Below are 15,164 nucleotides of genomic sequence, written 5' to 3' on the forward strand. Positions count from 1 at the left end.
ATTCAAGAATTTCTATTTCTTATTGAGTCAGTTCAGATAATTTGCCCATTCCATTTCTGTTATCAAATTTGTTGGCAAATGTTATCCATGATATTCTCTATGGTTCTGTAGGGATATTTCCTCCCTCATTGCTGGTATTGGTAACTTGCACCATCTCTTTTTCTTATCAATCTAGTAAAGAGCCTGGTTACTGGTTAAAAACCTATGTGTGATTTTTCAAACCTAACTGAAGGTTTTACTTTGCAAGTCTTCCCTATGCCAGACTTGGCACACAAACAATGCACTGCAGTCTCTGATGGCACTTGTAGTCAAGACCTCAGGCGCTCCCCGGCCCATGATGCTCTTTAACTAGGCTCTTCCTAGTCATGGTGTCTTTATTTCCTAGGCCTCTTTACCTGAGGCCCTGGGCAGAGTTCTCTTGGACACCTCTGCCCAAGCCACGTTATGGAGGAAACAATGGGAAACCTTGAAGAGTTTTTTCCCTACCCTGACTCAGTACCCAGTGCTTTTCCACTCCTACCCTTTCACCCTCATCCCCTCTCCACCTCAAGAGTCCATAAAACTGCCAGAGCCTTTTCTTTGGAGTTCCCTCAACAGATCCCCATGTCTGTACTGATCCACCTGATCGTCAGCAAGTGTGCCATTTCATCCACAAGGGCAAATGGTGTAGGGGGAGCTGGTGTTTCCTCTGGTTTTAGCCTCTTGATAATACCACCACAGCAAGTGATTAAAGGACTTACTCTGTTAAATTTTTTACTTGTTACTTCAATTAGCTACTCTGACACCTAGCAGCTCTGTTCTTTTATCTCTCTCAGCTGAGAGCTGAGCTCCTGACATTTAGGTTTCTCCATTTTACTAATCTTTGCAAAGAACCAGATTTTGGACTCACTGATTTTCTCTACTATTTCTCCATTACTATATTATTGGTTTCTGTTCAGATTTTTATAATTTTCTTTCTTTTATTTACTTTGAATTTAATTTGCTCTACTTCCAGCTTCATAACATAGAAATCAGATAAATTATTTTAGATTCTTCCTCTTTTTAAATATAAGTATTTTAAAGCTTTATCTATCCAAGAACTTTAGCAGCATCCCACAATATTACTGTTGCATTTTCATTTTCTAATTTCCATATGATTTCTGCTTTGATATATGTTATCTAGAAGTGTGTTGCTTAATTCCCACACATTTGGGGATTTCCATATTTCTTTCTGTTACTGATTTCTAATTTAATTCCATATGGTCAGAAAATATGTTGTATGATTTCAATTATTTTAAATGTATTGATACTTGCTTATGGGTTGGCATGTGGTATATTCTGGTGAATGTTGCAAGTGCACTTGTAAAAAATATGCATTGTGCTATTTGGTGAAGTAGTCTATGTAAGTCAATTATATGACGTTCACTTGAGAGTATTGTTCAGGTCTCATTTATCTAGTTGATTTCCTGTCTACCTGTTATTGACTACTAAGAAAGAACATTGAAAGCTCCAGCTATAATTGTGGATTTGTCTATTTCTTTAATTCTGTCAATTCCTGCTTTATGTAATTTAGGGTTTTGTTTTTTTGTGTATATATTATTTATAATTGTTATATCTTCCTGCTCTATTGAGAGAGGACATTTATTTTCTAATGTAAGGCAAAAACTTGAGAGAATGGGAACTAATGGTAGAAAAGTGACAAGTTTTTATCTTTATGATAGTAAATCCAACAACAGATAAAAATTAACAAAGATGTACATAAATACAATTTTCTTCCTGGTATTCATAGGGTAGTTCAGTATTACGTAGCAACTCTTATGAAGCAGATGTTGAGTCCAAATGTAAGTCACCAAAATGAAAAAAAAAAAAAAAAACTAACTGAGGAAAATCTGTGAAAGAAGAACAAAAATTAAAGAAAAGTTTCTTATTCCTCCTTATCATCTGACTTAGACAAAACAGACAAGAGTGACAGGTTATTTTAACCAAAGAAAAACTCATGAGATACTTTTTTTAAGATCTGATAAATAATTTTTCTAATTGTTTTCATTTTCTAATTATTTTCAAAAGAAGCATTATGTAACAAGGAGGTCATAGTAAAGAAAATAAAATGGTTCCTAAATATGGGAAATGCACAATTAGGAGAAATGCAAATTAAAACTACACTGAGATATATTTTACCTACACAAAGATCTAGAGGCAAAAATCAAATAGCTTGTTAACACACTAAGTAGACACAAGTATAGGGCAACTATCATATATTACTGGTGTTAATGTAATTGGTACAATTTCAGTGAAGGGCAGTTTGGTAATAAGCATCAAAACTACAAATGTATTTAAAGTGCAGACACAGTAAATCACTTCTAAGAATTTATCTTACAAATACAACCAAAACCATACAAAATACCTTGTAGTATTATTATTCATTGTGGTACTGTTTATAGATAGCAAATGTAGAAATAACCCAAATATTGATTAATAGGGCAATGATTAAATACATCCTGGTACATACTCTGAATTTGTAAAACAAAATGTGAAGGTCTTCATATATTGAATGTGAAATGATCTCTAAGATATACTCCTAAGTGAAAAAAAAAATGCAATTTGTAGAACAATGTATAAAACTCTCAAAGAAAAAAAATACACTCCTGCACATACTTTTTTTGGTATACACATAAAATGTCTCTGGAAGAATACAGACAAAACTGACAGCACCAACAAATGAGTGGCTAGAAAAAGGGGTAGAAACAAATTTCTTCACAGAGCTGTTTTAGCACTTTTTGAATTCTGAAAAATGTGACTACATGACCAGTTCAAAAAATAAACACCTTTTTATCTTCTCTGTACTCTTAACTATTGAAGTAACATACTTCCACTATTTAAAATTTAGAAAGTATGAAAAGATCGTTTTAAAAAAGTCTCTTCATAATTCCTGTTCCCCTTCTATCCAAATCTCAAACTCACCACCTCAACTCCTAGGTAAGAACTGACCAGAGTATCTTATATACAACTGACCCTTGAACAACATGAGAATTAGGGGCACCAAACACCTACACAGTCAAAAATCCACATGTAACTTTGACTCCACCAAAACTCAATTATTAATATCCTTCTGACCAGAAGCCTTACCAATAATAAAAAGTCAATTAACACATATTTTATATATGTTCTTATGTACTCTGTTCTTACAACAAAGTAAGCTAGAGAAACTGTTTTTCAAATTGTTGCAGAAAATTTTTCCAGTATTTGAATTGAAAGAAATCCCCAAATAAGTGGACCTGTGAAATTCAAAACTGTGTTGCTCACAGGTCCACTATATAGACAAGCAAACACGAATACCATTATTTCCCCCCCATCTGCATTTAATATAAGTACACCATGCCTTTGATTACTTAATATATTTTGATATTTTTTTCCATGTTAGCATATAGGAAACTTTCTATTACTTTCTTTTCTGAAGATTATTGCATTGTATGCAGAAACCACAGTTTATTTAACCAGTTTCCCATTGATGGACACTTGAGGTGTTTTTTGTTTTTTACAATTCCAGTATGCTATTCAGCTATCAATAAACCAATCACCATATTATCACATAAGAAATGTTTATAGGTGGAGTATAGTTATATGAAGATCAAAGAGAGTATAATATGTGATATTACAGTGGTTTTTATAGACTTAAAACTAGAAGAAAATCACCTGTACCCCACAAAAAAATGTTTCATGTAGCAAGCAATAGTAAAGCTCAGATGTTAATAGTGCATATTTGGCATCCAGATTAAATGTGCTCAAATCCTAGGTGCTTTATATACTAGCTGTGCATCTTGGGCAAGTTATTAATCTCTCTGTGCCTGTTTACTTGTCTGTAAAGTGAGGATTTTAACAGCTACCTCAAAATTGTTGTGAAGCTTAAATGAATTTTAAATGCAAAGCACTTAAAACAGTGGTTAGCACGTAGCTAGTGTGTAATTAATGCTAGCTCTCATTATATATTTATAGGGAAACTATTTTTGACATATAGGAAAGAAAAAATAATTAAAGGAGTTATATTAGAGATATTAGAGTAGTGGTTTACAACTTCAGGGGAGAGTGGATAATCACAGTTCCCTATAAGAATCTGAAAACTATTTTCTTCCAAAAAAATATACACACAAACATTTTTAAATAATGCAATAGAGTTAAAAAATTACCTGAAGTCCCTCTGTTAAGAATTCCAGAGTTAGAGGACAAATAAGAGAGGATGCACTGAAGTAGGAGAAAAGATGAGAGAACTGGACACGTTACCCCATTTAGCCCTAATATGGCAGTAGAAACAGTGTTGGACTAAGACTTGTAACTAAATTAGGAAGGTCTAATATATTACTGTGGAGAGCAGGCTTGCGGTGTCACAACATGTACCAGGTACCATTCTCAGTGACTTCCCATCCTTAACAAAATGTCTGATTAAAAAATGTATTGTTAAACTCAATCCTGGCTATCTCCTGGCTTAAGTTCACTTAAGAAACAAATACTGGATTTATTTTTATTAGCAAAGTGGCTAAATGTAGAAGATTAATGTTCAAAAATTCCAACTTGGATTTCTACATTTTATCTATACATTAGAAATATAATTTCTAAGTGGTTTTTATTTATAATAAACAAATAAAAAGATATGCACAGGAGACTTTAGAAGCATTCTCTTTGGCATGGGGCACAAAAAAGGGGTGCTGCCTATCCTACTGCTCAAGACAGCGCTGGGCGCGCATCAAGGCAGCGACGGAGAGGCAAGGATCTGAAAGGAAGGGCAATGTTGTCATTATTTTCAGATGGTGTGATCATAATGACACAGAAAACCTAAAAACAATCAACAGGCAAACTATTAGCACTGATAAGGGAGTTCAGCAAGTGGTGAATCACAGGAACACACAAACATAGTAATATTCTAAACCAGGAAGAAGTAATTTGAGAATATTACAGAAAATAAGATACCATTTAAATAGTAACTAAAACCATAAAGCCTCTAGGATTAGCTTTATAAAGAATGCTCCAGATGTTAAGATGACAATTTAAAAATTCTATGAAAGTATTAAAAAAGACATGAATAAAGGCACACACAGTACACTATGTTCAATACCTTAACACCATATATTCTAACCAACTCTCATCTAACATCTTTTGGAAGAATTTTGGATGAAAATTTACAAATTGATTATAAAATTTATATATGAGAATAAAGATCCATATACAGCTAACCAGAAAATATACTCTGCATGAAAGTGACATAAAGAGAAATGTCAAATCCACAAAAGTTAGTGTAATATTACATCCATCTATACCATACAATGATTAATAAAAACAAACAGCTGTGAATGAAGTGTAAGAGCAAAAAAAATGTATCTATATATTTATATATATTACACATTTCATATTATGTATCTATTTTTATATATTACATACATATGTGAAAATAAAAAAGATTACACAGATGACAGAAATCTAAACAGAAACAGAGCAAACATCTACCTATAGCTGTAATCTTATTTTTCTCATTTCAGTTGAATACATTCACTTAAATGGTCCAACCAACCCCTCAACTTGAATAAATGCAAAATATTTTCAGGCCCCCACAAATCTGCTCCATATTTCCTCCTCCTGTTAACTGTCCCACAAAGGTTCAAGCACCCCAGGCTCAAAACCCAAGTACAGCATGATACACATCACAATACCTGCATCATTCACCACACTTCATCTCATCACGTAGGCATTTTACCATCTCACATCATCACAAGAAGGGTGAATACAGTGCAATAAGGCATTTTGTGAGACCACATACACATAACTCTTATTATGATATATTGTTATAACTGCTGTACTTCATTAATAGCTATTGTTGTTAATCTCTTACTGTGCCTAATTTATAAAAAATCTATCATAGATATGCATGTATTGGAAAAAACATAGCATATATAGGGGTTTGCTACTATCCACAGTTTCAGGCATCCATTGAGGGTCTTGGAATGTATCCGCTGTGGATAAGGGAGAACTACTGTACGCCAAAAGGAAAAACACTTATAACTTGAAATTTAAAAATAAATAACTATGGAAGAAAATATCTAATGAATGAATATTTGAATTTGTTCAATATCTTATAATTCTAAATAGAATGTTTTGGAGACAAATGTACAAATGATAAAAAACAAAGACTCCAAACTATTTAATGCAATGGTTAATTACTTAAGGAGCAATTCACTACTTAATTCTGATATATTGCAGGCTTCAAAGACCCATAAATATGATAAATTTCTTAATTCCCACATCAAGTTCCCTGGAAACAAATGGCATATAAAGTCAGGATCATAGTCCTATAAGCACAGTTCGGTTTATTTACCTTCTGGTTTCCTATCCCATCACTTTCTTGCCTACTGACATTGACCCACAGTTTTATGAAATAGGTTAAACTAGCTCATTTAACCAAGTTTTAATATAACTGGCTATAAATTGAACATTTTGCTATTTTAAAATTACATAAATGCCATCATACCTTCAAAAACCAGCTTTCTGACCAACATAATTCTTAAAAGGATTAAAAAATAGATGATGATTAGTGGTAAAAACAGCAATATGATAAAAATAAATAAATATATGAGTATTATGATCCTCTTAAAATATTGAGTATTTATCATCACTGATCTAATCCAAAACTGCTCAAATATCAAATATTAGTAATATTGTCATAAAAATGGGCAGACGCTTATAAATACAAAAATTGTAAATATTCTAAGTATTTATTCATTTGAGAATAATAATTTATGTCCTTATATACTTGTATGACAGTTCTGTATAAAGATATAAGTATTATACTATGTAACACAGCATGTTTCAAAAAAAATTAGCTAACTGTAAAAAAAAGGCTTCCTACTCTCTACCCCAAATATACCTGGCAGCTAGGTAAATCTTCCCCAAAAAGGTGGTGTTGAAGAAGGCTGGTGATTCTGAGGAAAGGTAAGCAGAAGTCCTCTAAGTATTTTTCCATAGATTCAGTAGACCAAGTAATAGGGCTAACCTAAAGTTAAAGAAGAAAATTTTAACAATTCATTCTGTAATAGATACAGCTTAAAAAATTACATTCATAATTTCAACAAAACCCAAACTTTAACTACTATATCTGATCTTAGAGCATACCATTATACACTCCTGAGTTCCTTCTTCATGGTATAACTTTCCTTTAGATAGTTCACTTATCACAAAGCTTAATAACACTTCATAAGACTTTTCCACATCACATGTATTCTGAAAAAAATTAAAAATTAGTTTCATCAGTCACTGAAAATTACAAAATAATTTACACTGGAAAGAACACTTTTGAATAGAGTATAATTCTGATTATGCCATTTTTCAAGCATGTAAATTTCAGTTCCTCAAAATTTGTGTACAACAGTACACCTCTAGATTCACAATGAAATTGGGTAGGTGATTAAAGCCATTCCAACAGTTCTTTAAAAGACAGCATATAAATTACAAAAATGTATGTGTAAGTGAACATATGTTAATAATCTCTTTTGACCTATTAATTCCCAGGCTTAGAAATTCTTCCTGGCAAACTAATAGGAAAAAAATAGCTATACACCCAAGACATTCACTGCAGCGTTATAATAATGAAAAATTAGAAATGACCAACAAAAGTGAGGCAATTACCCAAATTATGACAAATATGAGCTATATGAAAAAGTTTCTAATAATATGATGTGAAAAAAGTAAATTGAAGTATATATACTTATTAAGAGGCACAAATAGTACATGAATGAAATAGAAGAAGAAAATATGGACCACAAATATTTTCTTTTACAATTTCCCTCAAATTCCTAGAATAGGATTTGTTAAAACAATTTACTATAAAAAAATCAGACTATGTTTTTTATAGAATGTACTGATAATTACATGAAATAAGTTTACAAATTAAACTTTATGACTCTATACTTTTTCTAAATTCAAACTTATCAATAAGATTTCACACATAAAATAAATGGGTCTGTTTTTACAGTCACTGACATATTAGGGGTTGTTGCAAATTAAAGTATGAATTGGGATAAAGTAGTAATTTTGCTATGATGTCATTTATTCATTAACTATACTTTTTAAACAGTAAAACATAAAAATTGAGTAAAAACTGTGGGATATAAGAGTACCTTCAATTTTTAAGGCATTGATAGTCTGGACCACAGGAGTCTGTGATTTCATGATACTTAAGTTTTCTACAACCCCTCATTGTTCCTCACATGTCATTGTGCTCTCTTAAACTAGACTGTAAATTCCAAAATATCAGGAACTGTGCTTTGTATTTTTCATGTGTCCTTTTGCATAACAAAAATCTGAGCAATAAATACTTGCTAACTGATGAAATCTGATTCAGTAATGTTGGAATTTCTGAGCTTGGAAATTTCTGGATGTACCTCTTTTGAAAATTAATTCTTTGAATTAATTTAAATTACTTCTCTGCTTTCTGCTAAATCAACTCAGCCATGATGTGTTATCATGTCAGAATTCCAAACTTTAAAAATGTCCCTGACTCTACAACTGCTCACTTTGTCATGTGATCCACCCCACCCATGCCAGATTAATCAACAGGATAAACATTTGCCAAGTATGATGACCTACAGGTTACAAATCAACAACCTGGTGAATATCAAAACAGTAGCATATTTATATTTTTAAAATGGATTTACCACAGTAATACACAGAGTTTACTTGAACTCAAAATGTAGAAAACTCAAAAGAAAATATTACCATGATTTGCTGCTTATTAATCAATGTGACATATTTAGGTTTCTGAAACTATAAAATTCAGCCTAAAAGTTTCCTAAATTCAATAAACTCTTTTGAGTAAAAGATTAACAGAGTATGAGAGAGATTAAGGATGGTGGCACAAGAGGTGAGACAGGCCTCCTCCCAAAACCACATATAATATGAAAATATAATTAATACAACTAATCCTGAAAGAGCAACAGGAAAGAAGGCTGCACTAGACTGCATACACCTGGAGAAAAGAACAGACCTCTAGGAACAGGGTAACATACCAAAGCTGTGTTCCAGCAGGACCCAAGCCCTTCCCCTACCCCAACTCATGGGCAGAAGAAAGAGAAATTGAGCAGGGAGGCAGGTGGAGGCCTAGGACTGCAGAACACCCAGCCCTGGAGATCTGCTCTGGGAACACGAACCTATATTGCATGGTGTTCTAGAGATTAGTGGGGTTGGAAAGCTATAACAGGTGAATACCTGGAGAGACTAAGATTCCAGCTGCTTGTGGAAAACAGGGATCCAAATCTGGCTGATCTGGGACAAAAGAAAGGTGGGTAGTCTGAGAGGTTTCCTAACAGTGAATGGGCTGAAAATAGGGCAAGGATTGCTAAGAGCTTACTGCTCAGGAGAAAGGAAAGGGGGACAAAATTGTTCGGATGAACTAATACGAGCAGGTTGGGAACTTTGAGAACCTTCAGGCACTCCATCCCTCTGGCTGACTACACAGCTCCAAGGCTGCGCATGATACGCAGCCTGCTGCACCTTCCTGTTGGTCAGCACACACCGGCTCACAAAACAGCAGCCCCAGCCCTCAGGTAAGGCCAGCTAGAGGGAAGCCCCACCTATGGCAGCTACAAATGCAAAGCACAGAGGCTTACACCTCTGTTCTTGGCCCACTGGTTCTGGCAGTGAACACAGGCACTGCTGCCAGGAATCAGGAAACAGCTCTTTCTGCCTACCAGGCAGTAGTGCCAATCCCCTGTGACCCCGATATCACTCCAGGGACTGAGAAGCACAAGAAAGTAGAGCTTCTGGGCACTAGAGGTCACCACCTACAAATATGAAACATCAAAGGAACCTGGTTCAACCCAAAATCCCACGAACACCAGAAAGAGGACCAAGTGAAACTGAACTCTACAATCTCCCTGAAACACATTTCAAAATAAAAATCATAAACATGCTCATGGAGGTACAGAAACATATTCAAGAACTAAGGGAAGAATTCTGGATGGAGATTCAATCATTACAGAACACAGTATCAGAAATGAAGTATACAATCAAGGGATTTAAAAACAGATTAGAAACACTATAGGAGATGGAAAATGGAAAAGAAATTAGAGAAGAGAAATACAAAGGAGCTGAGGCACAGAGAGAAAAAAGGATCTCTAAGAATGCCAAAATATTGAGAAAACTGTGTGATCAATCCAAATGGAACAATATTCACATTATAGGGGTACCAGAAAAAGAGAAAAAGGGAAAGTGTCACTGAGGAGGTAATTGCTGAAAACTTCCCCAATCTGGGGAACGAGATAGTTTCTCAGGACATTGAGGTACACATATCTCCCAACACAAAGGACCCAAGGAAGACAACATCAAGACATATAATAATTAAAATGGCAAAGATCAAGGATAAAGACAGACTTCTAAAAGCAGCTAGAGAGAGAAAAAAGATCACATACAAAGGAAAACCCATCAGGCTATCATCAGATTTCTCAACAGAAACATTACAGGCCAGAAGGGACTGGCATGATATATTTAATGCAATGAGGCAGAAGGGCCTCAAACCATGAATACTCTACCCAGCAAAGCTATCATTTAAATTTGAAGTAGGGATTAAACAACTTTGAGATAAGCAAAAGCTGAGAGAATTTACCTTCCACAAACCACTTCTACAATACATTTTGGAGGGACTACTATAGATGGAAGCATTCCTAAGGCTAAATAGCTGTCACCAAGGAAATAAAACCATGGCAAAGTAGAACAATTAATGACTAAGATGCAAAATCAAATCAACTATCCCCTAAGTCAATCAAGGGATAGGGAACGAGTACAGAATATGATAACTAATATATAAAGAATAGAGAGGGAAGGAAAAGGAGGAAAAAAAAAAGAAGAACCTTTAGGTTGTGTTTGTAATAGCATACAAAGTGAGTTAAATTAGAGTGTGAGATAGTAAGGGAATTACCCTTGAACCTTTGGTAACCACGAATCTAAAGCCTGCAATGGCAATAAGTACATACCTATTGAAAATCACCCTAAATGTAAATGGTCTGAATGCACCAATCCAAAGACATAGAGTCACTGAAAGGATAAAAAAACAAGACCTGTCTATATGCTGCTTACAAGAGACTCACTTCAAACCCAAAGACATACACAGACTGAAAGAAAAGGGATAGAAAAAGATATTTCATGCAACTAACAGGGAGAAAAAGGCAGGAGTTGCAGTACTTGTAACACAAAAATTAGACTTCAAAACAAAGAAAGCAACAAGAGACAAAGAAGGACATTACATAATGATAAAGGGTTCAGTCCAACAAGAGGATATAACTATTAAAACTATGCACCCAACACAGGATCACATACATATGTGAAAAAAATACTAACAGAATTAAAGGGGGAAATAGAATGCAATGCATTCACTTTAGGAGACTTCAACACTCCACTCACTCCAAAGGACAGATCAGCCAGACAGAAGATAATAAGGAGACAGAGGCACTGAAAATGTATTAGAACAGATGGACCAAATGGACATACACAGAAGACTCCATCCAAAAAAACAGGATACACATTCTTCTCAAGTGCACATGGATCATTTTCTATAATAGATCACATGCTAGGCTACAAAAAGAGCCTCAGTAAATATAAACAGATTGAAATTGTACCAACCAGCTTCTCAGATCACAAAGGTATGAAACTAGAAATAAATTACACAAATAAAATGAAAAAGCCCACAAACACATGGAGGCTTAATAACATGCTCCTAAATAATCAATGGATCAATGACCAAATAAAAACAGGAATCAAGCAATATATGGAGACCAATGATAACAATAATTTAACAGCGCAAAATCTGTGGACGAGTGAAGGCTGTGCTAAGAGGGAAGTATATTGCAATACAGGCCTACCTGATGAAAGAATAACAATCCCAAATGAACAGTCTAAACTCACAATTAGTGTAACTAGAAAAAGAAGAACAAATGAGGCCCAAAGTTCATAGAAGGAGGGACATATAAAGATTAGAGCAGAAATGAAAAAAATCGAGAAGAATAAAACAATTGAAAGAAACAATGAAAGCATGAGATGGTTCTTCAAGAAAATAAACAAAATAGATAAACCCCTAGCCAAACTTATCAAGAAAAAAAGAGAGTCTAAACACATAAACTGAGTCATAAATAAGAAAGGAGAAATCACGAAGGACACCACAGAAATACAAAGAATTATGAGAGAAAACCATGAAAAATTATATGCTAACAAACTGGATAACCTAGAAGAAATGGACAACTTTCTAGAAAATTACAACCTTCCAAGGCTGACCCAGGAAGAAATAGAAAATCTGAACACACCAATTACCAGTAAGGAAACTGAAGTGGTAATCAAAAAACTACCCAAGAACAAAACTCCTGGACATGATGGTTACACTGCTGAATTTAATCAAAAATTTAGTGAAGACCTAATACCTATCCCCTTTAAAGTTTACCAAACAGTAGAACAGGAGGGAATACTCCCAAACTCATTCTATGAGGCCACTATCACTCTAATACCAAAACCAGGCAAAGACCCCATAAAAAAAGAAAATTAGAGACCAATATCCCTGATGAACACAGATGCAAAAATACTCAACAAAATATCAGCAAACTAAATTCAAAAATATATCAAAAAAGGTCATCCATCATGAACAAGTAGGATTCATCCCAGGGATGCAAGGTTGGTACAATATTCGAAAATCCATCAACATCTACCACATCAACAAATAGAAGGACAAAAACCACATGATCATCTCCATAGATGCTGAAAAAGCATTCAACAAAATTATCGCATGATAAAAACTCTTAACAAATTGGGTATAGAGGGCAAGCACCTCAACATAATAAAGGCCATATATGACAAACCCACAGCCAACATTATACTTTACAGGGAGAAGCTGAAAGCTTTTCCTTTAAGATCGGGAACAAGACAAGGGTGCCCACTGTCTCCACTTTTATTCAACATAGTTCTGGAGGTCTAGGCCATGGCAATCAGACAACACAAAGAAATAAAAGGCATCCAGATTGGCAAGGAAGAAATTAAACTGTCCCTGTTTGCAGATGACATGATATTGTACATAAAAAACCCTAAAGAATCCACTCCAGAACTACTAGATCTAATATCTGAATTTAGCAAAGTTGCCTGATAGAAAATTAATACACAGAAATCTGTTGCATTCCTATACACTAATGATGAACTAGAAGAAATAGAAATTAGGAAAAGAATTCCATTCACATTTGTATCAAAAAGAATAAAATACCTAGGAATAAACCTAACCATGGAAGTGAAAGACCTATACTCTGAAAACTATAAGACACCCATGAGAGAAATTAAAGAAGATACCAATAAATGGAAACACAGTCCATGCTCATGGATAGGATGAATTAATATTGTCAAAATGGCCATCCTGCCTAAAGCAATCTATAGATTCAATGCAATTCCTATCAAAATACCAACAGCATTCTTCAACGAACTAAAGCAAATAGTTCTAAAATTCATATGGAACCACAAAAGACTCCGAATAGCCAAAACAATCATGAGAAGGAAGAATAATGTGGGGGAATTACGCTCCCTGACTTCAAATTCTACTACAAAGCCACAGTAATCAAAACAATTTGGCACTGGCACAAGAACAGAGCCATAGATTAATGGAACAGACTAGAGAGCCCAGGTATAAACCCGAGCATATATGGTCAATTAATATACAATAAAGGAGCAATGGATACACAATGGGAAAATGAGAGCCTCTTCAACAGCTGTTGTTGGCAAAACTGGACAGCTATATGTAAGAGAATGAAACTGAATTATTGTCTAACAACATACACAAAAGTAAACTCAAAATGGATCAAAGACCTGTATGTAAGTCATGAAACCATAAAAGTCCTAGGAGAAAACATAGGCAAAAGTCTCTTGAATACATACATGAGCAACTTTTTCCTGAACGCATCGCCTCGGGCAACGAAAACAAAATAAAAAACCAACAAATGGAACTACATCATGCTAAAAAGCTTCCGTACAGCAAAGGACACTATCAGCAGAACAAAAAGACATCCTACAGTATGGGAGAATATATTTGTAAATGACATATCTGACAAGGGGTTAACATCCAAAATCTATAAAGAACTCATATGCTTCAACACCCAAAAACCAAATAACCCTATTAAAAAGTGGGTGGAGGATATAAACAGACAATTCTCCAGAGAAGAAATTCAGATGGCCAACAGACACATGAAAAGATGCTCCACATCACTAGTTGTCAGGGAAATACAAATTAAAACCACAATGAGATATCACCTCATGCCAGTTAGGATGGCCAACATAGAAAAGAATAGGAACAATGAATGCTGGTGAGGATGCGGAGAAAGAGAAACCCTCCTACACACACTGCTGGTGATAATGTAAACTAGTTCAATGATTGTGGAAAGCAATATGGAGGTTCCTCAAAAAACTGAAAATGGAAATAGCATTTGACCCAGGAATTCCACTCCTAGGAATTTACCCTAAGAATGCAGGAGCCCAGTGTGAAAAAGACATATGCGCCCCTATGTTTATCACAGCACTATTCACAATAGCCAAGACATGGAAGCAACCTAAGTGTCCATCAGTAGATGAATGGATAAGGAAGATGTGGTACATATACATAATGGAGTATTATTCACCCATTGGAAGAAAACAAATCCTATCATTTGCAACAACATGGATGGAGCTAGAGGGTATTATGCTCAGTGAAATAAGCCAGGTGGAGAAAGACAAGTACCAAATGATTTCACTCTTCTGTGGAGCATAAGAAGCAAGCAAAAACTGAAGGAACAAAACAGCAGCAGACTCACAGAACCCTAGAATGGACTAACAGTTGCCAAATGGAAAGGGAGGTTGGGGGGTGGTGGGAACAGAGGGAGAAGGGTAATAAGGGGCATTATGATTAGCACACATAATGTAGTGGGGCAGCACATGGAAGGTAGTGTAGCACAGAGAAGACAAGTAGTGATTCTATAACATCTTAGTATGCTGATGGACAGTGACTGTAATGGGGTCTGTGGTGGGGACTTGATAATGGGGGGAGTCTAGTAACCATAATGTTGCTCATGTAATTGTATATTAATGATACCATTAAAAAAAAGATTCCTATGTGAGAGGTGGCAAAGGTATGTGGGTTAAAGAAAGAAAAGAAT

General features: G+C 34.8%; 1 protein-coding gene across 1 annotated transcript in view; it reads right to left on the reverse strand.

Annotated features, from left to right (window-relative positions):
* UBR3 (ubiquitin protein ligase E3 component n-recognin 3) overlaps nucleotides 1-15,164 on the reverse strand; it is a 296,154-nt gene that overhangs the window by 23,864 nt on the left and 257,126 nt on the right. Inside the window, exons 34-35 of the mRNA XM_057503934.1 lie at nucleotides 7,135-7,242; nucleotides 6,890-7,015 (exon numbers count right to left, since the gene is read on the reverse strand). Coding sequence (XP_057359917.1) covers nucleotides 6,890-7,015; nucleotides 7,135-7,242 — 234 coding nt within the window. The remainder of the gene's footprint in view (nucleotides 1-6,889; nucleotides 7,016-7,134; nucleotides 7,243-15,164) is intronic.

This window comes from Manis pentadactyla, chromosome 6, assembly GCF_030020395.1.
Source record: "Manis pentadactyla isolate mManPen7 chromosome 6, mManPen7.hap1, whole genome shotgun sequence".
Taxonomy (NCBI): Eukaryota; Metazoa; Chordata; class Mammalia; order Pholidota; family Manidae; genus Manis; species Manis pentadactyla.